Below are 23,968 nucleotides of genomic sequence, written 5' to 3' on the forward strand. Positions count from 1 at the left end.
CCTAGACATACATGTGCCTACCTATCTGATTCCTTTCGTTCTGCTGAGGTTATAGGTTGAGTTCTAAATCTCTCAGAAGTTTTTCTACTTTCACCAGGAGAAAAATAGCGTCGTGGTTTCTGGGACCCTCTCTCCCGCTCCACACTGGTAGGCAAGCCAACTCCTTTGGTTGACCTCTCAAGCCTTGATTGGCTTTTAGAATCATCAGGAGAGAGGATATAGCAGAGGACCGGGGAGACAGAGAGAGAGAGAGAGAATAAAGCAAAGATTTATGCATCTCAGTGAGTCAAGGCACAGACACCACCAAATCCCGCTGCATCCCTCTCCCATGCATGCAAAGGAGATGGAACATTCCAGAGACCCAATCCTCCAGCTCCCCATTAGTAGGCAAAGCAGAATGGTAGTTTTGGAGCCATGTCCTATATGGTCTGCCCTGCACACTTGTGAGCTAAGCTTAAATGTGACTCAATGCAGGACGCAATACAACTTGAGAAATTAATAATTTTGCCAAGGACGTGCAAGTGACACATCAGGAGGGCTTTTGAAACATCACCTACAGTTCAGGTTTCTTGCTGGCACTGGCAGACTCCAGAAATGCACTTCGGAGCTGTGCAACAGAGACCTTGGTGTCCAGCATGCTCAGCTCCAAGTGGGGCCCCTCAGCTTTGGGACCCTGCAGCTCCAGCTCTCCCTCTGCAGCTGGGTGCTTACTCTTCAGGGCCTGGAGCTGAGGGGGGGCCGTGTAGTCAGACAGGGAGCGGGTGAGGACCTTGCGCTTCCTTCTAGGTGCTTCTTTCTTGTGACCTGTCACTCTGGCATCTTGGGATACAGGCTCGCTCTGAACATAGGAAACCATTTCACTCCTGCCCATTCTCTCAGGGAACTGGTGCTGAGCTTGAGGTGGGTGTGAAGGACTTTCTGGCTCCTTGCGATGTTCTAAGGTGATGGTGCCAAGAACGGCAGGCTTACCAAAGTCCTCATTTCCAGAAGTGTCCTCGTGGCTTCTCACAAGCCCTCCGTCCTCTAAATCCAAGAGTGCTTTCCTGCTTTTCTTGAGAGCTTCAGCAAGGGGCACATCTTCTTCCGCTTGTGATTCACAGATATGGAGAATGGGGGTATCTCTTCTCTCACCTTCGAGAACCTTCAGGGCAGGAGGCTGTATGACATTCTGGGTGGCTGATCCTACCCAGCTGCACTCAGACACACTTTCTGGGGTTTCTGAGGTCACCAGCATGGCAGTGTGCACGGGATCTGCTGGTTGGACATAGCCACGGATCGGCTGTCGTGCAGAGCCGGCTGCCTTGCTCGTGACCCTATCGAAGGCCGAGTTTTCTGAATGAAAGGACAGGTAATGCCCTGGCACGGGCTGACATCTCCTGTGAGTTAAGGACTCTGAGGCAAGTTCAGGGCTGCTGCGAGCACTCTCCTCTTTCACCAATTTTTCTCTAACTTTAACTCTTTAAGAAAGAAAAAGGTTTAAGTTGCAAAGAGCAGTAACTACTTAACAGGAAAGAAGCATGCATGCATCATGGATTACCAGTCAACGGAAATAAAACCAAAGAGAGAACACTTTGTGGAGAAGCGTTTTGGGCAGTTAATATCAGAAGCCCACTGCTTGCAAAATGAATGATTTTGAAACGAGTTTTCAAATGTGCATTCAAATGCCAGAGTGGTGCAAAACTAGCTCTACCTGTAAAGCTCAGGGGTCAGATGCTGTCCTGGGAGAGAAGAGATGCCCTCTAACTAAGTGAATACCCAGAAGCCACAGAAAAATCCCTCAATGCACACCAGTAGTATGCACGAGGGCACACTGGGGCTGGTGCTGTGAACAGCAGGCTTTCTGCATGTACAGGCCTAGCATATGACTGCGGGTAGTTTCCAGGCATACCTACACCTACTGACCAAAGGTGATTTCATCATCTTCTGGAAATGTAAGAGTATTCATGATTACTTTTTTATTGAGTTCAAGATACAACAAATAATCACCTCTTCCAAGCACACACCTCACCATTCACAAGCTTTTCATGCAATGCAGACTGCATTCATTCATTCAGAAGACATGTCACCAGTTTGGTCATCATTACTACTAATTAAGTGTAGCACTCAGAAGAATATTAGAGAAAAGATCATTGTTGAAAGAATTAATAAACTGAACATTTTTCTCTCCTCTGAAATAGCAATTCCTATTAGGCTGTTAGTTAAAAAGTAATATAAAAAAAGAGATTACTCTGGTTGTGTCTGACAGCAAAACTTGAATCCATTTTAAAAGCTACTTTTCTCCGTTTCCATCACTACAGAAACAAAGTAGCCAAGAGCTCTGGCCGAGGGGCTGGAGGAGACCTCTGCTCAAAGCCTGGCTCAGCTAGTTCTCGTTGTGTGGTCTCAGGCACTTACCAGCCTTAGTTGCTTTATCTTTTAAAGGGAAAGAATAGTGACAAAATGTATGTAACTTGATAGTTGCAAAACACATGGCTTTAATAGTCCTAGCTAGTTCTTATTTTTATTTTTTGAAATACCACATAGTGAGAAACGAGAAACCATTGAAACTGCTTAGGAATGGATTACTAAAAATAAAGAATGCCTTTGAAGTAGGAAAAGTGATTTCTTGGGGAATGTAAAACCTTTATTTACTTAAGATTAGTCATCAAAAATAATTATTTCTGATATATACCTTTAGGAAGAGACTATTTCCTTAAATGACCAATTCACCTTGCTAACTTTGATGTGAACACCTCCATGTTTTCCAACATGAGATGCAGAATATCTATATATACTTCATTAAAGAAAAACGAAGACACACGAAGGGCAGTTACTATGAACAATTTAGGGGAAAGGGATTCTGAGTTGTTATTTTTCTCAGACTAGCCAGTGTTGGATGTTTTCACATTTACAAGTTTTGTTAATCAAAAGAAGACTGAAATGTGGTTCAACTTTTCCCGTGGAATGTGTCCTTCTAATCAGAGACAATCTGAATGTTGTCCTCAGCTGAGAACAAAGACTGTTAGAAACTCAATATATGGGTGCTTTGTCTTGCCAGTGACTTATTCATTCTTACTCCTTCCGCCTCTCTCTGCCTCCAAACTGAAAAATGAAATGATAGGGGGTTTTGCCTGCTTTTAAAACCACAGGCTCTCTATTTAACTATTGAGAATTAACTATTGGTTTAGAGATGAGGAGACAGGAAAACAAGGAGGCTGCGTGCCTGGTGAAGGGGTGTTGACAAGATGGGACACCAGCTGAGTAGCTGGCCTCAGGAGGGGAGCAACCCAAAAGTGCCAGGCTGACTGGGAGTGTGGGAGGTGGTTAGAGAGGACAAAAACAAGAGGTATAGTAAAAAGGTTTCAAAAAGAGGAGCAAAAGGAAATGCTAGTAGAGGAGAGATTAGGACATTTGAAGGAGAAAAGCAAATGATTAGGAAGTAACTCCCAGCAGCTCTTTCTGAACACATGATTTTCAAATGCACTGCCATTAGAAAGAGGAGAATTAGCACTGGGTGATGTGAGAAACAGCAGGCAAGGCAGCAGGGAGAGAAGCACTCAGGAAACAAAAGCCAAGAGTTTCCATTTGGAATATACCTGGAAGGCCAGTTGATAAGTGAAGGTGTGTCCCCTTCGGAATCTTTCTGCAGAAACCACTCATGTTTGAGTTTCCCTGTACTATCATGTACAAAAAACAAAACTTCAGAAAATGTCTATTCAAATGTCCACACATACACAGAAATTAGACTCTTTGTAGTTGGAAAAAAGTGGTGTCCCATATATCTGAATTGTTTATAGGCTACGGGCTAAATTGCTATAATACTGCAAATAGGGAAGTGGGGTGATAGGTTTGGGTGTAGAAAGACGGGGGATATCAGAAGTTCACATCTGATTGTAACAGACTTCAGTGGTCACAGCAAAATGTACGCAAGTGGTGACAGACAGGTTCTTGCCTGTCAGTGTAAACCAAAACTCAAACTAAAGCAATTTTAGAAAATTGATTATAATTTAAACCTGAAAGGCTAATTTCTGTTAAGGAAAGAGTAATCCTGGCTTTTGAAAATGTATAAGCACATTTTGTCATGGGGTTTATATTCATGTCATGGAATTTCCAGGACATATGGTTCACTACTAAAATCAAGAGATTGAAATAAATACATCTAAAGCCACCAAATATAGTGTTTTTCAGGTAATTTGAAAGTATTAACGGTTTGTAATAGTCACATTTTGCCCACAAATGCCAATTATCTTATAAAAAATCGGATTAAAAATATAAGGCAACAACATCTCATCCCTAAGTTTTGTTAAGGTACATTGGTAAATTGGTAAATAGCTATATATAAAAACAGCGTCCGAAACAGTACATATCAAATAAAGTAATAAAAAAGAAAGTCAATAGATCATATCTTTAATTGCTAATCTTACATTTTCCTTTTATATTTATCACTAAATAATGCAGCCAACATAACAGTGGCCAATACTAATTCAAGTCTATTCAATTCATGTTTATTGAATTCCTGCTATGTACAAGGCACTGAGCTAAACTCTGAGAAGTAACAAAGGTGAATCAGGCATCAACCAGTCATTAAAAAGCTTATACCATGCTAAGCAAGATAATATATTTTTTACACAGTCATTCCTCAACACGAAATAGAATATAATGCAAGGTTGAATCTGACAGAGTACAATTAACCCTTGAATAACATAAGTTTGAAATGCACAGGTCCATTTATATGCGGATTTTTTCAGTAAATATACAGTTGACCCTCTGTATCCCTGGGTTTCACATGCATGCAGTGAATAAGCCACAGATGTGGAGGGCCAACTGTATGCATTGTCCAATGCCATCCTATCTAATAAAAGAGAAACATGCAAACTGACCATACCTCTGCTACGCCCACCAGCCAATCAGGAGCGAGTATGCAAATTAACCCAACAAATATGGCGGTGGCCACAGAGCTGGAGCAAGCAGGAGGCTTGGGTTGCCCCCAGCGATGGAGGAAGCCAAGCTTTCCGCCCGCCCTGGTCGGCCCTGGGCTCTGCTCAAGGTTATAAAGTTTCAATTATAGAAGATAAATAAATCCCACATACCAGGGCCTCCACTTGGGTCACCAGGGGGCGTGGCCGGCCTGCAAACCACCACAGGCCCCTCGCCCAGGCTGCCCCACACCCCAAGGGTACCCCCACCCTGATCTGGGACACCCTTCAGGGCAAACCAGCCAGCCCCCACCCGTGCACCAGGCCTCTATCCTATCTAATACAAGAGTAATATGCAAATTGACCATCACTCCAACACATAAGATGGCTGCCCCCTTGTGGTCAAAGATGGCTGCCCCCATGTGGACACAAGATGGCCACCACAAGATGGCCAGCAGGGGAGGGAGGTTGGGAGGGACCAGGCCTGCAAGGGAGGGCAGTTGGGGGCAATCAAGCCTGCAGGGGAGGGCAGCTAGGGGTGACCAGGCCTGCACGGGAGGAAAATTGGGGGCGACCGGGCCTATAGGGAAGGGCAGTTGGGGGGGACCCAGGCCTGCAGGGGAGAGCAGTTGGGGGGGACCAGGCCTGCAGGGGATGGCAGTTTTGGGGGGACCAGGCCTGCAGGGGAGGGCAGTTAGGGGAGACCAGGCCTGCAGGGGAGGGCAGTTAGGCATCAATCAGGCTGGCAGGGGAGTGGTTAGGGGGTGATCAGACTGGCAGACAGAAGTGGTTAGGGGCAATCAGGCTGGCAGGCAGGCGAGCAGTTGGGAGCCAGCAATCCTGGATTGTGAGAGGGATGTCCAAATGCCCGTTTAGGCCCGATCCTACTGGACAGCCGGACATCCCTCGAGGGGTCCCAGATTGGAGAGGGTGCAGGCTGGGCTGAGGGACACCCACCCCCCTGTGTATTAATTTTGTGCACCGGGCCTCTAGTTTTATATAAGGGACTTGAGCAACTAAGAATTTTGATCTCCTTTGGGCGGAGCATGGTCCTGGAATTAATCCCTTGCAGATACCAAGGGATAACTTTTTGGAGAGTCAAGTTAATCACAGTGCCCCTGACCACCATGTTGTTCAAGGGTCAGCTGTAAGTATACCAGGCTGAAAATATTTCAGTGAAAAATCATAGGCAAGGAAAGCTGTACTGACCTGTATCCTCCTATAATACAGAAAGGACAATGGAAACTCTACATTGGAGTTAAAATGTTTACCAGCTCAAACCCTTATCAACCTATCTGCAAGAGTGCTTCAATACCAGGATGCAAACAAATTTTAGGTCACAGCAGTTCCCAAAAGAATAGAATGATAATTGTAATAAAATTCTCTGAATTTTCTAAAATCACTTTACTTTGAGCTTTGGTTTTGAGCAAGGCTTTGTCTGTCATTACTTCTGTATATTTTTTATAAATATTTTGTTGTTGTTGTTGATAGTATTACAGATATCTCCCATTCCCTCCCCCGCTTCCTCCTTCCTCTGGGCCCCTAACCCCTGCCCTCAACCACGTCTTACTTCTGTACATTTTGCTGTGACCACTGAAATCTGTTGCAATTAGATGTGAACTTCTATTTCTCCAGTAACATCCTCCTGTCTTTCTACATCCAAACCTATTACCCCACTGCCCTATCTTCAGCATTATAGCAATTTAGCCCGTAGCCAATAAACAATTCAGGTGTATTCTATAAAGAATCTAATTTCTCAACATTTATATAAACATAGAATAGTTTAGTATATTAATGTGAAGCTTGAAAGGATACAATGCAACACAGCACAGGATATAGAGGAAGAAGGCATAATGGATATCTGCTTTTGAAAACCATCAAGTTAATATAACTAATATGCCTACATCACAGAGATATTTCAAGGCTCAAATACTTTTTATATAAGAGTGCTTTGTCACAGACAATGGCTTGGTGAGGACCTGTGGTGGAGGGGTGTGAAGGACAGGAGCAGGCTGGAAGAGGTTTATGGGGGGGAAAGGAGGACCATGTAATACTTTCAACAATAAGATTTTTTTAAAAAGTGCTTTGTAAACTGTGAAGTGCTAAACAATTTTCTGATGATGTCTTCAGAAAAGAATAAAACTTGGTGAATATCACTATAAAAATTATCAGGAGAGTTAAGAATATATTTAGTCAGCATTTGCAAAATGAAAATCACAGACATGATGACTTGCTGTGCTCCATTTATTCATGACAACTTAGATATGGAACTTGCCAAAAAACCAAGTAACTACTACCATGTAAAGGGGCTACTCAAATCCCCCCCCCCTTTTTAATTGAATTTATTGGGGTGACACTGGTTAACAAACATATACAGGTTTCAGGTGCACAGTTCCACAATACATCATCTGTACCCTGTATTATGTGTTCACCACCCCAAGTCAAGTCTCCGTCCATCACCACTTATTCCTCCTTTATCCTCCTCCACCTCCTCTCTCCCCTCAGCAATCACCACACTCTTGTCTGTGTCCATGAGTTTTCTCTCTCTTTTTTTCTTTTTTGCTCAATCCCTTCACCCCCACCCAGCCCAAATAAATTTTGACATTTAATATATATCATAAATGTATGTAATGAGAAAGAACATATGTGAAGGTATTGTGCCGAGAATATCATAAGCCCTTCAAAATGCTGGTCTCCTCTTCTTCTTTCTTCATAGGCCACATACTATTGCACGTTTATGAGTTACTGTTTTTATAGTTTAAAGAGATGATACATACATTGTCCCAATTCAGAAGCCCTGTGATTTTAAGAAGAATGTAACAAAGGTCTCACCAGGAGGGCTTGAGTTTGACTCAAGTAAATTTAAAGCAGGAGTGATTTAGGACAGTATTTCTCCACTAAGGCTTTCAGGACACAGGTTGGCTAAGGCACTTATTTGGGTGAGGTTTTCTGCCATCAAAAGCAGAAAACAAAGACAAGGGAGTGGGGAGAAACCTAAATGTAATTAAACACTGATTATTTAATTAAGCAAGGCTGTCCTGGGTACTTCCTATCCACATACCGCATGCAGACTGTGGTCACTTCTCAGTTCTTTCCTTACTCACCTACTAGAAGCATTTGATACACATGCCTTTCACCTGTCTTCTGTCTCACTCACCACCTGCACCTTAGGGTGCCCATGGCTCTATCTCCTTTCCTGCTCCATCAACAGTCGGAGCCTTGATGATCTCATCCAGCTTTCACTTCCATGGCCAGGATCTTGCAACATTTATCTCCACTCCAATCTTCCCTTGAACACAGACTACTGCATTCAATTGGCTACTTGACATTTCCATTTGGATATCTAATGGACATCTTAAATTTTAAGGACATGCAAACAATGAACTCTTCATTTCTCTCCAAGCCTCACTTCCACTGGAGCCCTAGTTCAGCAAATGGCCATTCCTTCTTCGTGGTGGCCTGGCCAAAAATTTGAACTCACTCCTCTTGACACATCTGTTTCTCTCATACGCCACTGCCACATCTAAGTCATGAGCAAATCCTGTTAACTTCAAAATATGACCTCTTTTTACTACCTCTGCTGTTATTTTAGTTCACCATCATCTCCCACCTAGATTACTGAGATGACCTCCTAATTATTCTACCTATTTTCATGCTTGCCCACCTATACAGTCTGTTTTCAGCTTAGCAACCAGAGGAATTATTTTTAAATATTCATGCACCAGTACGGTCCCTAGGCCTGGTTGGCAATTGAAAAGCGAGCATCTGGCATGGAAGGGCAGGTCCCAGCTGACCTCTGGGCCCTGGGCAGCACCTGGGCCCCGATTGCACCCGCCTTGGCCTGGCGCAGCCCGCTCACCTGCTCCACCATCCCGCTGTGGTTCTGCTCTTGTCGGGGCCTATTGGGGCAGGCAGCACCTCCACTGCCACCTGCTGCCAGTGCCGCGCCACCCGCCACATTCCATGCCACCCCCTGGTGGTCAGCACACGTCATAGTGAGCAGTCGAACTCCCAGTCTCCCAGTCAAACGACCACCCGATGGGATAATTTGCATATTAGGCTTATTATATAGGATTGGAAGGCAGGTCTGTCTTTCCTCTTTTCAAAACCATTATATGGTTTAATTTAGAGCAAACCCCAAAGCCCTCATGATGGGCTATAGGCCCTTCCAGACCTGCCTACCAGTCCCCACACATCTCGTCCCTATCATGTCCCCTCAACCCCATGCTCCTGCCTCACTGCTGACCCGGGGCCTCTTCAAACACTCCATGCTTAGTGTCCATGCAGGAACATGGCTTGCTTCCTCACTTTATGTAAGTTTCTGCTCAATTACTATCTTTCTAACCACTTCATATGAAATAGCAACCCCCATTTACCTTCTACCTTCACTGATTCATTTGAATTTTCTTTATAGCACTTACCACACCTGTCACATTACATACTGATTTATTATCTCCAACTCCACTTTTTGAAAGAAGAGGCTGCTGGGTCATCAGCACTCAGACAGTGTATGGCAAATAGCAGGTCTCAATATATGTTTGTGAAACTGAAGAATCCTATATAATAATAGAGGAATATTCAAATTGTCCATTACTCCATAACATCACGACTGTTCAGGAGGCTGCGCGCGCAGCAGGCCCGGGTGGGGACGTGAGCCTGTGGTGCCTCCTCTGGAGTTGGGGAGCTGATGACTGATGGTCTCCGGTCCTCCTCCAACAGCCCTCTCTAGCAGGCATGGGGTTGCTGAGACCCAGGCCGGGTCTCTGGCCACAGATCCACAGGTTCGCGGAGACCAACTCTACCAGGCCACTCGGAGGTCATGTGGCTGGGCCGCAGGGTGCCTGAACCCGGTGACCGTTCAAGACATGAAACAGAGAGGGTGGACACCTAGCAGCGTGAGAGGCCTGGCTGTGGGCCCACTTGAGGGGCGGCTCCCGGGTGAGCGCTGCAGCTTTGGCAAAGCAGCCGGCCAGGAGGCGGGCGGCCCAAGGGGCACAGAGTGGCGCTCAGGCGAGTGTTGTGGCTTCAGTGAAGCAGCTGGTTAGGAGGCGGGCGGCCCAAGGGGCACAGAGCGGCGCCAAGGTGGGGTGCACCAGAGGGGGCTTGGGCCGGGGCAGGGGGCCAGCAAGCGGGGATCTGCCTCGCCCGTGGAGAGTGAGGTTCTGCAGTGGCCCCAAGAAGTGGGTCGGTCCGGCAGGAAACAAGAGGCGATGACTGCAGGTGTGGAAGGATGCCCGAGCGGAGGGGCGCGGACCCACAGCCCTGAGGTGGGGGTTGAGGGGCGGTGCCACCTCAGTGGAGGGTGCTGCATTGCCAGGTACCCACTGCAGCGGTTTGGCAAAGCTCCCAATGGTAACTGGGCCTCGCACTGGTGGCCTTCGCACTTGAGAGGCGGCGACTCCTGCTCCTGCCTTGGCCCAAAAGCAAGCCCACACCCACCCCAACCCCAGTTCCCACCCCACCCCACCCCATGGCAGTGCACACCTGCACGGTGAGTGCGAAGCCTACCACCTGCTCCCCAGAAGGAGGGGCAGTAAAGAATGGGGGTGGAGGACAGGGGAGAGGAAAGAATGTGGAGCATCCACAATGAAGAGGTGCTTGAGAATGAGCCTGACAGGAAGGTTTGTTCTGTTTGCCACACGGCTGTCCCTTAGAAAGGGCGGAGAGCGCAGCTGTGAAGGCTCCTTGTGTGCTGAGTCCAATTCTGCAGCCAACTGGAATTGGCCTCAGTTTCCTGGTCTGTAAAATGGATTAAGCATGTCTCAGTGCCTTCACTGAGCTTTGAGGACCAACTGAAATACTATATAAAGAAAATGAGGGAAGAAGTGAGAAAGAAAAGGAAGGACAAGCAACACAAAAGAAAGATTGGAAGGGACCTGTAAACCTATTCTCACTTAAATAGGGAACATAGTCAACAGTGTTGTAATGACGGTATGATGCCAGGTGGGTACTGGAAATATTGGGGAACATTTTGTAAAGTATATGATTGTCTAACCACTATTCTGTAACTAACATAAAACCTGAAACAAATACAAAATAATATTGAATATAAAGAAATGAAAATAGGAGTGACATTTTTATAAATTTCAAAGTTTAAATAAAGGCTGCAAAGGAAGGAAGGGGGAGAATAAAAATAGTGTTTTTCATTTTACCACTTTATTGTCTTTTCAGTACATGAAAAAGTTGTCTTTATATGATGCTTTTATACTTTCTTAAGTCATTATCTCATTTGTTGTTCAGGGCAACCTAAAGACAAGATAATTATTCCCTCCACTATTCAAAGAAAGGAAATCTTGGTGTCTGGCCCCAATGATTCAATTGACAAACCCTTATTGTAAAGCAGGGTTAGTGAAATTTTCTGTGAAGGGTCATAACTATACAAATAAAAGCCTTGGGGGCAATAAGGCCAGCAGGGGAGGGTAGTTGGGGGCGATCAGGCCAGCAGCAGAGAAGTTAGGCATCAATAAGGCCGGCAGGGGAGCAGTTAGGGGGCGATCAGGCTGGCAGGCAGAAGCGGTTAGGGGCAATCAGGCAGGCAGGCAGGTGAGTGGTTAGGATCAGTGGTCCCAGATTGTGAGAGGGATGTCCGACTGCCTCAGGGATTGGGCCTAAACCGGACATCCCTCGAGGGGTCTGAGATTGGAGAGGGTGCAGGCTGGGCTGAGGGACACCCCCCCCCCCTGCATGCATGAATTTCATGCACCGGGCCACTAGTTGTTAAATAATCTCTATAACAATTCTCTCAGGTATTCTTTTTGTAAAAAATATATTTTATTATTATTTTTTCTTTTTTTTTTTTTTACAGAGAGGAAGGGAGAGGAATAGAGAGTTAGAAACATTGACTAGAGCAAAACATCGATCACCTCCTCCTGCACACCCCCAACTGGGGGTATGCCTGCAACCAAGTTACATGCCCTTGATCGGAATCTAACCTGGGACCCTTCAGTCTGCAGGCCGACGCTCTATCGACTGAGCCAAACCAGTTAGGGCTCTCTGAGGTATTCTTATCCTCATTTTATAGGTAAAAAGAAAAAGGTGCAAAAAGCATATTAACTGCCAAATCACAAGTTGGTTAATGAAAGGATGGGCTTAACCCAGTGCTAGGGCACCCCGGCCTAGATCTTCTACTCCTCCAGAGCTACAGGCTTCCACATTCTGGAAAACAACCGCCTCCGTGGCTTAAATGAGTCATGATGTAGTTGAGATGTCAGTGCTCATGGGCTCTAGGGCTCAGCACAGACAGCACAAAGGTGTGGTGGTCACATTCACAGATTTGACCACATGCTGGTCTCTCTAGCCGACAGTCACTCAATTACCTGTAAATCCTGCAAAACCCAACCACCTTCTTCCTCTCTCCAAACGTATGACATGAAATTAAAGAAGTCCAGCAGTAAAGAGCAACTGGACTCAGAGGGCACTTACTGCTGAGGTAGTGGTACAAGGGGGATGGCTGGGGCCCAGACTTGGCAAGGCAGATGAAATTTTGTCTCCTCCCATCAAAGCATTCTATATCAGAAGACCTGTGTAAGAATTACCCATTTGGAAATGAGAAAATTCATGGGAAGAATAAACTGAGAACAGGCAATACTGGATCTTATGTGGGAGGAATTATAACTACTCTGAGGACCGAGGGAATATTTCAACTCAGCTGGACTGATCTCTCAGCTATCCCTGCTCCTCAGTCAGAAAGAAATAATAATGTGACATGATACCTAATACATGAAACCTAATTCCCACTTTCCCAGGCACACTGGAGGCTCAACATCACAATAGCTAAAAGTCAACTGTTCATCAATAAATATCCATGCATTGGCCATGATACGTATAACGCCAGCATCAGGGAAATTAATTTTAGTATGCATACTTGACTTGTACTTTGAGTATTCACTAGGATATCTGAAATTAAAAATGAACTTTGTATAAACCACATTGTAAATATAAATTACAACCATTTAAGATTTCTTTATTCAGAATATTATAAACAATTAACATTAACATTTCTCCTATGATTTTAAATCATTTAATCAAATTCTAATATAACAGCTTTTGAATAGACAAAAACAAAATACTCTTAAAAAAACAATTAAAAAAAATCAATGAAACCAAGATCTGGTTCTTTAAAAGGATAAACAAAATTGATAAACCATTAGCCAGACTCATCAAGAAACAAAGAGAGAGGACCCAAATAAATAAAATCAGAAATGAAAGTGGAGAAGTAATCACTAAAACCACAGAAATACAAAGGATTGTAAGAGAATACTATGAACAAATATATGCCAACAAGCTGGACAATGTGGATGAAATAGACAAATTTCTAGAAAAATACAATCTCCCAAAATGGAATCAGGAAGAATAAAAAAACCTGAATTGGCCAATAACAACTGATAAAATAGAAGCAGTAATCAAAAAATTCCCACGGAACAAAAGCCCAGGTCCAGATGGCTTCACAGGGGAGTTTTACCAAACATTCAAAGAAGAACTAACACCTATACTCCTCAAACTATTTCAGAAAATCCAAAAGGAAGGAACACTTCCAAACTCTTTTTTTGAGGCCAGTATTATCCTAATTCCAAAACCAGATAAAGACACTACAAAGAAAGAGAATTACAGGCCAATATCCTTGATGAACATAGATGCTAAAACCCTCCACAAAATATATTAAAAAATCATATACCATGATCAAGTGGGATTTATTCCAGGGATGCAAGGCTGGTACAATATTCGCAAATCAATAAACGTGATACATCACATAAACAAAGCGAAAGACAAAAATCACATGACCATATCAATAGATGCAGAAAAGGCATTCAACAAAATCCAACACCCATTTTTGATAAAAACTCTCACAAAGTGGGAATAGAGGGAGCATATCTCAACATGATAAAGGCCATATATGACAAACCTACAGCCAACATCATACTCAATGGGCAAAAACTAAAACCATTTCTCCTAAGAATAGGAACAAGACAGGGATGCCCACTTTCACCACTCCTGTTCGACACAGTACTGGAAGTGCTAGCTATAGCGATCAGACAAGAAGAAGACATAAAAGGCACCCAAATTGCAAAACAAGAAGTAAAACACTCATTATTTGCAGATGACATGATATTGTACATAGAAAACCCCAAAGACTCCATCAAAAAACTACTAGACTTAATAAATGAATTTGTAAATGTATCAGGATACAAAATTAATACCCAGAAATCTATGGCTTTTTTATTCACCAACTAGAGGCCTGGTGCATGAAATTCATGCCCTTGTGGGGACCCTCAGCCTGGCCTGCACCCTCTCGCAGTCTGGGAACCCTCGGGGGATGTCTGAAGTTGGCAGTTGGGCATTATTAGCGCTGCCACGGAGGCGGAGGTGGGAGTGGTTCCCGGCAACACTGCTGTGCTTGCCAGCCGTGAGCCCGGCTTCTGGCTGAGCGGTGCTCCCCCTGTGGGAGCACACTGACCACCAGGGGGGCAGCTCTTGCATTGAGCATCTGCCCCCTGGTGGTCAGTGCATGTCATAGTGACCAGTTGGTCCACCATTCAGACGATTTGAATATTAGCCTTTTATTATATAGGATAATGAACTCACAGAAAGAGAAACTAAAAAAACAATCCCATTTACAATTGCAATAAAAAAAAAGTAAGATACCAAGGAATAAAGTTAACTAAGGAGTTAAAAGACCTGTACTGGGAAAACTACAGAACGTTGAAGAAAGACATAGAGGAAGACATAAACAAGTGAAAGAATATACCGTGTTCATGGATTGGTAGAATCAACATCATTAAAATGTCCATTTACCCAAAGCAATCTATAGATTCAATGCAATCCCCATTAAGATACCAATGAATATTTCACAGACGTAGAACAAACTCTCCAAAAATTCATATAGAATAAAAAAAGACCCCGAGAAAGAACAAAGTTGGAGGGATCACAATACCAGATATCAAGCTATAGTACAAAGCTACTGTTCTCAAAACTGCCTGGTACTGGCACAAGAACAGATATATAGACCAATGGAACCAGAGTACCCAGCAATCGACTCAAGCCATTATGCTCAATTAATATTTGACAAAGGAGGCAAGCCCATACAATGGAATCAAGACAGTCTCTTTAATAAATGGTGTCGGGAAAATTGGACAGATACATGCACAAAAAAAAAAAAAAGAAAGAAAGAAAGAAAGAAAGAAAGAAAGAAACAAACTAGACCACCAACTTACACCATACACAAAAATAAACTCAAAATGGATAAAGGGCTTAAACCTGAGATGGGAAACCATAAAAATCTTAGAAGAATCCATAAGCAGCAAAATAGCAAACATATGTCTGTAGCAATATCTTTACCAATACAGCTCCTAGGGCAATGGAAACTAAGGAGAAAATAAACAAATGGGACTACATCAAAATAAAAAGCTTCTGCACAGCAAAAGAAACCATCAACAAAACATCAAGAAAGCCCACTGCATGGGAGAAAATATTTGCCAATGTTATCTCTGATAAAGGTTTAATCTCCAAAATTTATAGGGAACTCATACTACTTAAAAAAAGGAAGATAAACAATCCAATAAAAAAATGGGCAAAGGACCTACATAGACACTTTTTGAAAGAGGACATAAGGAAGGCCAAGAGACATATGAAAACATGCTCAAAGTCACTAATCATCCGAGAGATGCAAATCAAAATGACAATTCGGTGCCATCTCACACCTGTCAGAATGGCTATCATCAACAAATCAACAAATGACACCTGCTGGCGAGGATGCAGAAAAAAAGGAACCCTCGTGCACTGTTGGTGGGAATACAAACTGGTGCAGCCACTGTGGAGAACAGTATGGAGTTTCCTCAAAAAATTAAAAATCAAACTCCCACTTGACCCAGTAATCCTACTTCTAGAAATATATCCCAAGGAATCAGAAACACCAATCAGAAAGGATATATGCACCCCTATGTTCCTAGCAGCACAATTTACCATAGCTAAAATTTGGAAACAGCCTAAGTGCCCATCAGCAGATAAGTGGATTAAAAACCGATGGTACATCCACACAATGGAATACTATGCTGCGGTAAAAAAGAAGCAATTCTTACCATTTGCAACAGCATGGATGGACCTGGAGAGCACTATGCTAAGCAAAATAAGGCAGTCAAGAAAGAAAGATAAATATCACATGATCTCACTCATATGTGGAATATAATGAACAACATGAAGTGATGAACAAAAAAGAGCCAGAGAAAACAAATATTTTAGAATATAATAGAAGTAATCCTGTTATTTCCAGATTTTTAATAATTCCTACAACTTTTATGATATTATACTGTGTTAGTACAGTTTTGGTAATATCATTATATTTAAAATCTTTTTTTCTTGAAATGTTGTTTATTGCATGTAACATTATATTTAAAATCATTTTTCTTGAAATATTAAAAAAATACTCAAAGAATTTGATCTTTATATTAAAAATCTAAAACTGTAGCATGGAAAATGGATTGCTGATTGGTAGGGCCTGGGCGGGGGTCGATTACAAAGGCATAGGAGGGAATTTGGGGGCTAATAGAGTCATTCTATATCTTGGTTGTAGTGATAGTTACATAACTTTCTATATTTGTCAAAATTCACAGACTTGTACTTAAAAAGGGTGAATTTCCTGTACATAAATTACACCTTAATAAAAATAATATTAAAACCTAAGCCTTCTAAAATCTCTAACTCAGCGTCCTTCACAGTGCTCTTGGTAAGAGTCACAGCTCAGGGATTTACTTTGACACAGATGTCTAGTGCAGTTAATGGGATTTTTAATTCAAATATCTTTGTTTATCCTTTACAAACAAAATAAATAAATAAATGTTTAAAAAATGTGGACCACACACAGTCAATTCCACAAAATCTGTTTTTGATCTTTTTCTTTCTTTTCTTCATATTTTTCCCCCGAAGCTTAAAGAGACTGGGAAACCTGAGTTAAGAAATGAGGAGAGCCCAGAGTGGGCCCTTTCAGTGTTTACATTGGTAAGGAAGCTAAATTCTTCATCTGGGAAGCTGATTAAACGCATGCCTTGGCTCCCCAAAATGGTGAAACAAGAGTACAGAGCTGTTCTGGCTAGCTAACCCCCAAACTACCCAACATACTGGAAGTTTGGGGCCAAGTTCTCCACTGTGGAGCACAGCTTGATCATAATACTCCAGGTGCCTGAGGGATGCCCAACCTCAGATTAAAAACCACATCATTGCATAAAAATACAAAATTAATTTCTGGCATTGTTTTGGAGAAACTGTATTACAGCAGGTTAGTTTTTTTTTTAAAAAAAGGAGATCACTTCTGAATAGTGGTTACAATGTGTTGGGTTCTTTTATTTTTATTTCTTTAAATCTTGCATGGATGCTATTATTTTTTTTTTTTTTCAGTATTCTTTAATGTTGTGCTTAACTACTTTTCACAATTAAGGCTTGGTTAAAACACAAAGAGTAGGCAGGATTAGTTTTATATAATGAGTTGAATATATGATATGACCAGACTACGGCAGCTAAGTAGAGTCAAGAATCAGCCTGGCTGGCATGGCTCAGTGACTGAGTGTCCACCCATGAACCAGGAGGTCACTGTTGGATTCCTGTTCAGGACACATGCCTGGGTTGCGACTCGATCCCTAGTAGGGGGCGTGAAGGAGGCAGCCAATCAATGACTCTCATCATTGATACTATCTCTCTCTCCCTCTCCATTCCTCTCTGAAATCAATATATATATACACACACATATATATATATACATATATATATATATATATATATATATATATATATATATATATACACACACACACACACACACACACACACACACACACACACACACATATATATGTATATGGATCAGTGTTTGTGGACAGGGGCACAGGGCTGATGGAAACCTTTTCTATTTTGACTGGGGTAAAGGCTTTACTTTTCCCCAAACTCATCAACCTGCATCATCCTTAAACTATGTGAATTTTGATGTATATTATACCCCAATTAAAAATATATCGCTGTTGAATTACAGATTAAGGACTTTTTGAGTAATAAAAGGTAGAAATTTAGAGTCTTTTTAGGGCAGATGCAGGAGAAACATGTGAGATAAGCAATTTCTTCCATCTCAGCTAACCTCAGTGTTGAATGCTGAAATGCTGCAACCTCAGCCAGTACAGGGTGATGTCAGGAGGAACGTGCATACACACAGAATTGTCCGAGAAAGCACTGGGGTCTGAGGAAGGGCTGTGGTGAGCCTTCCAAAATGGATCAAATTTGTGATTCCCAGTTGAATTTGGATTTCCCTGTCTCCTGCTTGAATTCTAATGGCCCTTCCTAGAACAAACGTAATCCAGTCTCAAAACAGCCAATAGTGTTTTTGCTCACTTATTGTGATTCCCACTCACAGCTTAACATTTATGAGCACACTGACTCAAGAGTATAATATAAGAATTCTAACCTCAAAGTGGAAAAAGCCTCAGAGCATAAACAAGTGCTATTCAAGGGTGTTCTGCTGACCGGTGCCACTGATCCATGGTTAGATAAAAGGCTTATGCCAGAGAAAGGGAACATTGCTAGCCAGCTGACTTTTCTTTTATAGAATGACTCTGTGGATGAATGAAATGACCCATGATTTACATTCAGGTGCAAGTCTCTATAGACTGTGGGCTAATAAATGGTTCAAGAAGCACTGCTATAGTTTGGTGACACTAAGAAAACAGAAAGCAGGAGAACATTCATTCAAAAATCACTTATTGAGCCACCTGGTATGTGCTAGACACTGGGCAATAGCAGGGAAGAACACAAGAAAACGACTAAGACAAGGTATCTATGTTCTGGTAAGGCTTCTACTAAAGTAATGCTGTCATTGAGACCATCCTTACCAATCAATTTGGCATAGTATCAAATTCATGGTTCCATTCATGGTTCGAGTGAATCTTGACAAACTTGCTAAAATCCCTTCCTGCGTATGCCAGCCTTGTAGGATGCTGAGCATTTGAATGTCCTTCTTCCTAAGACTCGCGGTGTGGGGGAAGCTGCATTTATGAGACACCTATTTTGGTTCATGGTCTCTCTCTTCCTTTCCCTTTTGGCAGAGTCATCATCAATGATGAGCCAGACTGATAACATTAGGACTCCCTATGCCAAACCAACCTTCAGCTTTATAACTGTGCTGGGAAAAAGACAGTGAGAAGACAGACTGGTTTGAGAGTCTAAGTACTAGAGAAGGTATAAGAGACTCCAAAAATGATTACAGATTCTATTAATACAGAGAGAGGGTTATAAAAACTTGGAAAGGTCGAGAATGCAGGGTAGATGGGAAGGTAGCCTCTCTGGACATGTTCTTATTTGTCAACAACTCAATTAGAATGAGAGACCCAGATGTCATCTGACACTGCAGACAACAGGTGGGCCAGGACCACTTGTGCTATTGACAGTCCACCTTCATTAGTGTACCCAAGATTGGAGTAGCCATGTTGGTCATCACATAAAGACCTTACTGGCGACTGAAACTCCTAAGTCTGTTTCCCATGAACTACTGTCAAATCAGGTTTCCCAGTTCTGATCTTGTACACTGACTCCCCCCCCCTCCCCACCCCCCACCTCTAAATACAGAACTTTATGAAATTGCATCTTGATAGTTTCCAACCATTATTCCAGGTACATGGGATCCCTTACCTCCATGCTCCTGTTCCCTCTCCTCTCTCTGGCCCTTCCTCTCATCTCTCTTCCTGTTCCTTCCCTCCCTCACATCTCTCTCTTTATGTCACCAAACATATTTACAACCCCTCTTCCAGAAATCTGATCACCCTAACATCAATATCTTCCAGATTATTTAATGAAATGCCAAATAGGACCAAGTTAGTGGCAAAGCTTAACTTGGAACCAGAGACTTCATTATCTCATGTCTAGGTAACTGCAAGCACAACGTCAGTGGCCTCAATAACTGGAATCAATTCTTCAGATCAACCCTCCACACTCCTCCAGAGTGATCTTTCTAAAATGCATAATCAATCATCCTTGCTCTAAAATCCTTCAGGCACTTCCCATTGTCCACAAGACAAAGGCCAATTGCCTTGATGTGTCATCTGAGGCACTCCAGGATTGGTTTCCACCTGGCTCTCAGCCTCATCTGTCCCCTTCCTTCTAGGTTGACAATGGACATCTGTGCCTTCCTATCTGGGGCAGCCTCTGTCCAGTCCTACAAACTCACCACATTCTTAAGAATTTGGTTCAATTATGATCACTTCTCCAAGAGAGAAGTAATATACCATTTTTGTTTTCTCATGTTACCCAACCTTGTCTTCTAGAACTTTAATTACCCCATTGTGCTATGGTCATTTCCCATACATTTTTAAAAATATGTTTTTATAGATTTTGAGAGAGAGAGAGAGGAAGGGAGAGGAATAGAAAGGTAGAAACATCAATGAGAGGGAAACATCACTGATCAGCTGCCTCCTGCACACCCCCTACAGGGATGGAGCCAGCAACCCTGGCATGTGCTCTAACCAGGAATTGAACCAGTGATCTCTTGGTTCCTGGGTCAATGCTCAACTGCTGAGCCACACCGGCAGAGTTATTTTCCACACTTAAAAAAAAAAAAAAAAGATATTCCCAGCTAGAAGTACAGTGACTGGAACACAGAAGGCTCAATGGCTCAATATAATTTTCTTCAAAACTATATTAGAGCAGAAATGAAGACATAAGTCAACACCTATGAGGTATGGACAGATGGACGGATGCCTGCCGAGTTGGAATCCTCCTAGACTACAAGTTTTCCTTTTGTTTATGAGGACAAGGCTTTTCTATAATACCCCTGATCTTCTTTCCTACAATCTCTAACCTTCAAAGGGCATAAACAGCAAACTCTCTTTTCCACTATGATGGAAACCAGAACTTCCATAAACAACAAGAGCAGAGTATAATGGAAAGAACTGATGGATTCAGAGAACCTGAATGAGTAAATGGGTGATGGCTAATGGGCTCAGTTTTGTCAAAGTAGCTATGTGGTTTTAATCCAGTTATTTAAGTGCTTTTATCTTTAGTTTCTTCATGTATAAACTAGATTTTTAAACTAAATAATCTCCAGAGTTACTTCTGTTTCTAAGACTTCAAAATTATTTAACATCAAATATCTATTTTGTGGGGTCTTGGGAAAGCTAACTTCCCACAGGGCAGAAGCTACCTTCCCTGGGCGAGGACGACAAGGTTACTGTGGATAAGAGAACCATGAGATAGTGAACTAGGTTGTAATAGAACCTTTTTATGATGTGGTAACTGGCTGGCAGAGAATTATATTACCAGGAAATACATTGAGTGGCCAGATTATTATGATCTCGGAACGCATAATAATCTGGCCACTCAGTGTGTGTGTATGTATATATTAGAGGCCCAGTGCATGAATTCGTGCATGGGTGGGTCCGGCCAGCCTGGCCAGGGGGAGGGGACATAGGCAGTTGGCTGGCCTGCCTGCTGGCCGAACTCTTGGTCGAGGGAACAATTTGCATATTAGCCTTTTATTATATAGGATATACACTGAGTGGCCAGATTATTATGCATTCAGAGATCATAATAATCTGGCCACTCAGTGTATAATTGTCACAGAGGACAGGAATTTCTGTTGGTTTCTGTCCCTCAATATATAAGGTTATGCCAAAACATCCTATAACCCCTAAGAGTCAACAGAGTACAACAGTGCTTCCTGATCACAAAGTGAGGTCAAGTCCAGCACAATAAAAATAGTTTCCAGCTCTAATTATGTAACAGCTTCTCATTATAAAACATTAGTCAGCTTAAGAAAAATGGCTATTAACTTTCAGCATCTCATTAAAATGAACAGTTTATTTGCTGAAGTTACTTGTTTGGAAGAAGTGCTAATGGTTGCTTTGGACATACACACAGGCATATGAATGTTCAAGGGCTCATGCACATAGGCAAATTTCTGCATTTAAAATTCAGCAGACATTTGAATTTTCAGGACATAGTAGCAAGTATTTTGGGTGACATATTCATATTGAAGTCAATGAACAGAAATTGATGCTTGCCAGTGAGAAGAGAATAAAATGAAAAGAAAATGGGAGTGAGTTCAGCATATGTTAATATCCAAACTCGGAGAGCAGGGCGAGGACAGCAGATGTGGGGGGTACAGGGACTAAAAGGTGAAAAGGATGCCATCCCAACGCTGGAAGGAACCTCGAAGTCTCTTCTTTGGGGGGTGGATACTCAGAAGTCTGTTTTTCAGGACGTTCTGCTGTGACATGGAGCACGTGTTCCACCGCCTTCCTGCCACTGGAGAGACAGGCAGAGATAGTAATGCTGAGGGTCAAGAGGCAGTTACCTCCCTCAGCATCAGTCTCATGTGGACATTTCTATCAGTGCAGGTAAGCAGACAATTAACTAAAAAAAATGAGCTGGAGGACCTGGGGATCATTTTTAGAGGCACACCTCTCAATGGAGACAAATGCAATCAGAAATAAACTATAAGAAGGCAGCATAAGCCCCTTTCCTTCTTAGGTGGCCCAGTCTGCATGTCACAGTGTTACAGAAAAGGGTTCATTGTGGAGGCTTCCCTGGCCTATCCTGAGCCCTCCACAGCTCTCTGCTGTTACAGGGAGCCCTGCCCAAACCATCTTTTACCAGTGGCAGCTGTCTCGGGTCAAATTTCAGCATCATCACTGCATGGAACCACTAGAATCATTTTCTGGTCACTAATATTACGATTTATTCAGTGAGAAAAGGAGTGATGAAGATTGAAGTAGAGCAACAATAAAAAAAAATGAATGAGGGTTTTCTAGAGTAGATCACCACCAGAAAATTAGATGTCATTCTCCCCTTTGCCAGTCGCATAGTTCACTGGGAACAGGGAGTCACAGTTGATACTCAGGAAAACAGCAGATGTGGGTTTGGGTAAAGTGTTTCCACTCAGAAGTAACCAATATGGTACATTTTAAAATTCTATCTATCTATCTATCTATCTATCTATCTATCTATCTATCTATCTATCTATCATCCTCACCTCAATTTCTGTTCATTGACTTCAATATGAATATGTCACCCAAAATACTTGCTACTATATCCTGAAAATTCAAATGTCTGCTAAATGTTTTTATTAATTTTAGAGAGAGAGAGTAAGGGACAGGAGAGAAAGAGAGAAATATCGATGTGAGAAGCATCGATCAGTTGCCTCCCGCATAGGTCCTGACCAGGATCAAACCTGCAACCCTTCGGTGCATGGGATTCCAACCAATTAAGCTACATCCACCAGGGCTATTTATTTTTTTAATATCAAGAGATACACAAAGTAGCAAATTCATTAAGAGCTTTGATTCAGGATTTCTAACAGTATCAGCTCAGATTTTTAAAAATTTGAATAATCCATGGCCCCAAATGACTTTAAATTTTATTCTAAAATCCACAGAGGGCTGAATGAATTAACAAAGAATGGTTCATATGAATAACACTACCTTGTCCAGAAAACACAGTTTCTAAATTCCAAGTTTACCAGGCTTGGCAGGATTGGGAAGTGGGGGTTGGGAGGTATCTTATAGTCCATTCCATTACTCTGTGTGTTCCTAACTTGTTTCAGAAAAATGTGTTCACCTGATTCCCAGGCAACCAACAGGATTTCTAAGCTAAAGACCCTGTAACCTATACCCATACAGGGTTGGGCAAGAGTAGACTTACAGTTATGAGTATGCAAAACAGTTTATTCTTGTATTATTGTTTATTAATTATTGTATTATTTTCCATACAAACCACTGTAAACCTACTTTTGCACCATCCTGTATATACATAATATATATCTTCTTTATCATATAAACTGAACATTAAACAATTCTAAAATAAATTTATTACTCAGCTAAATATTGCCTAAAGACTGTTATTGAGCTTATACTATACTATAAAGCTTAAAAACAGTAGTACAGTGAAGTACAAGAGCTGATGATTATTCTGTGTGTACATGTGTCAGTATATGTGAGTACATACAAAACTGAGCATTTGACATTTGGCTCATATTTGAATTTTCAAGCTATGGCAGGTAGTCTTGTGATGGTATATTCATGAGTGATGTATTCATATTTAATTAATGA

At 42.2% G+C, this 23,968-nt stretch overlaps 1 protein-coding gene across 8 annotated transcripts in view; it reads right to left on the reverse strand.

Annotated features, from left to right (window-relative positions):
* Nucleotides 1–23,968, reverse strand: part of SVIL (supervillin) — a 273,866-nt gene that overhangs the window by 68,968 nt on the left and 180,930 nt on the right. For 6 of the 8 annotated variants that reach the window (XM_079767917.1, XM_079767916.1, XM_079767919.1 and 3 more), the window contains one exon: nucleotides 3,576–3,656. The exons of 1 other annotated variant lie outside the window; for it this stretch is intronic. In XM_079767917.1, coding sequence (XP_079624043.1) covers nucleotides 3,576–3,656 — 81 coding nt within the window. Of the gene's footprint in view, nucleotides 1–557; nucleotides 1,458–3,575; nucleotides 3,657–23,968 lie in introns of all 8 variants that reach the window. One more of the 8 variants, XM_079767920.1, reaches the window with a different exon arrangement.

This window comes from Cnephaeus nilssonii (genome assembly GCF_951640355.1).
Source record: "Cnephaeus nilssonii genome assembly, chromosome: 4".
Lineage (NCBI taxonomy): Eukaryota > Metazoa > Chordata > Mammalia > Chiroptera > Vespertilionidae > Cnephaeus > Cnephaeus nilssonii.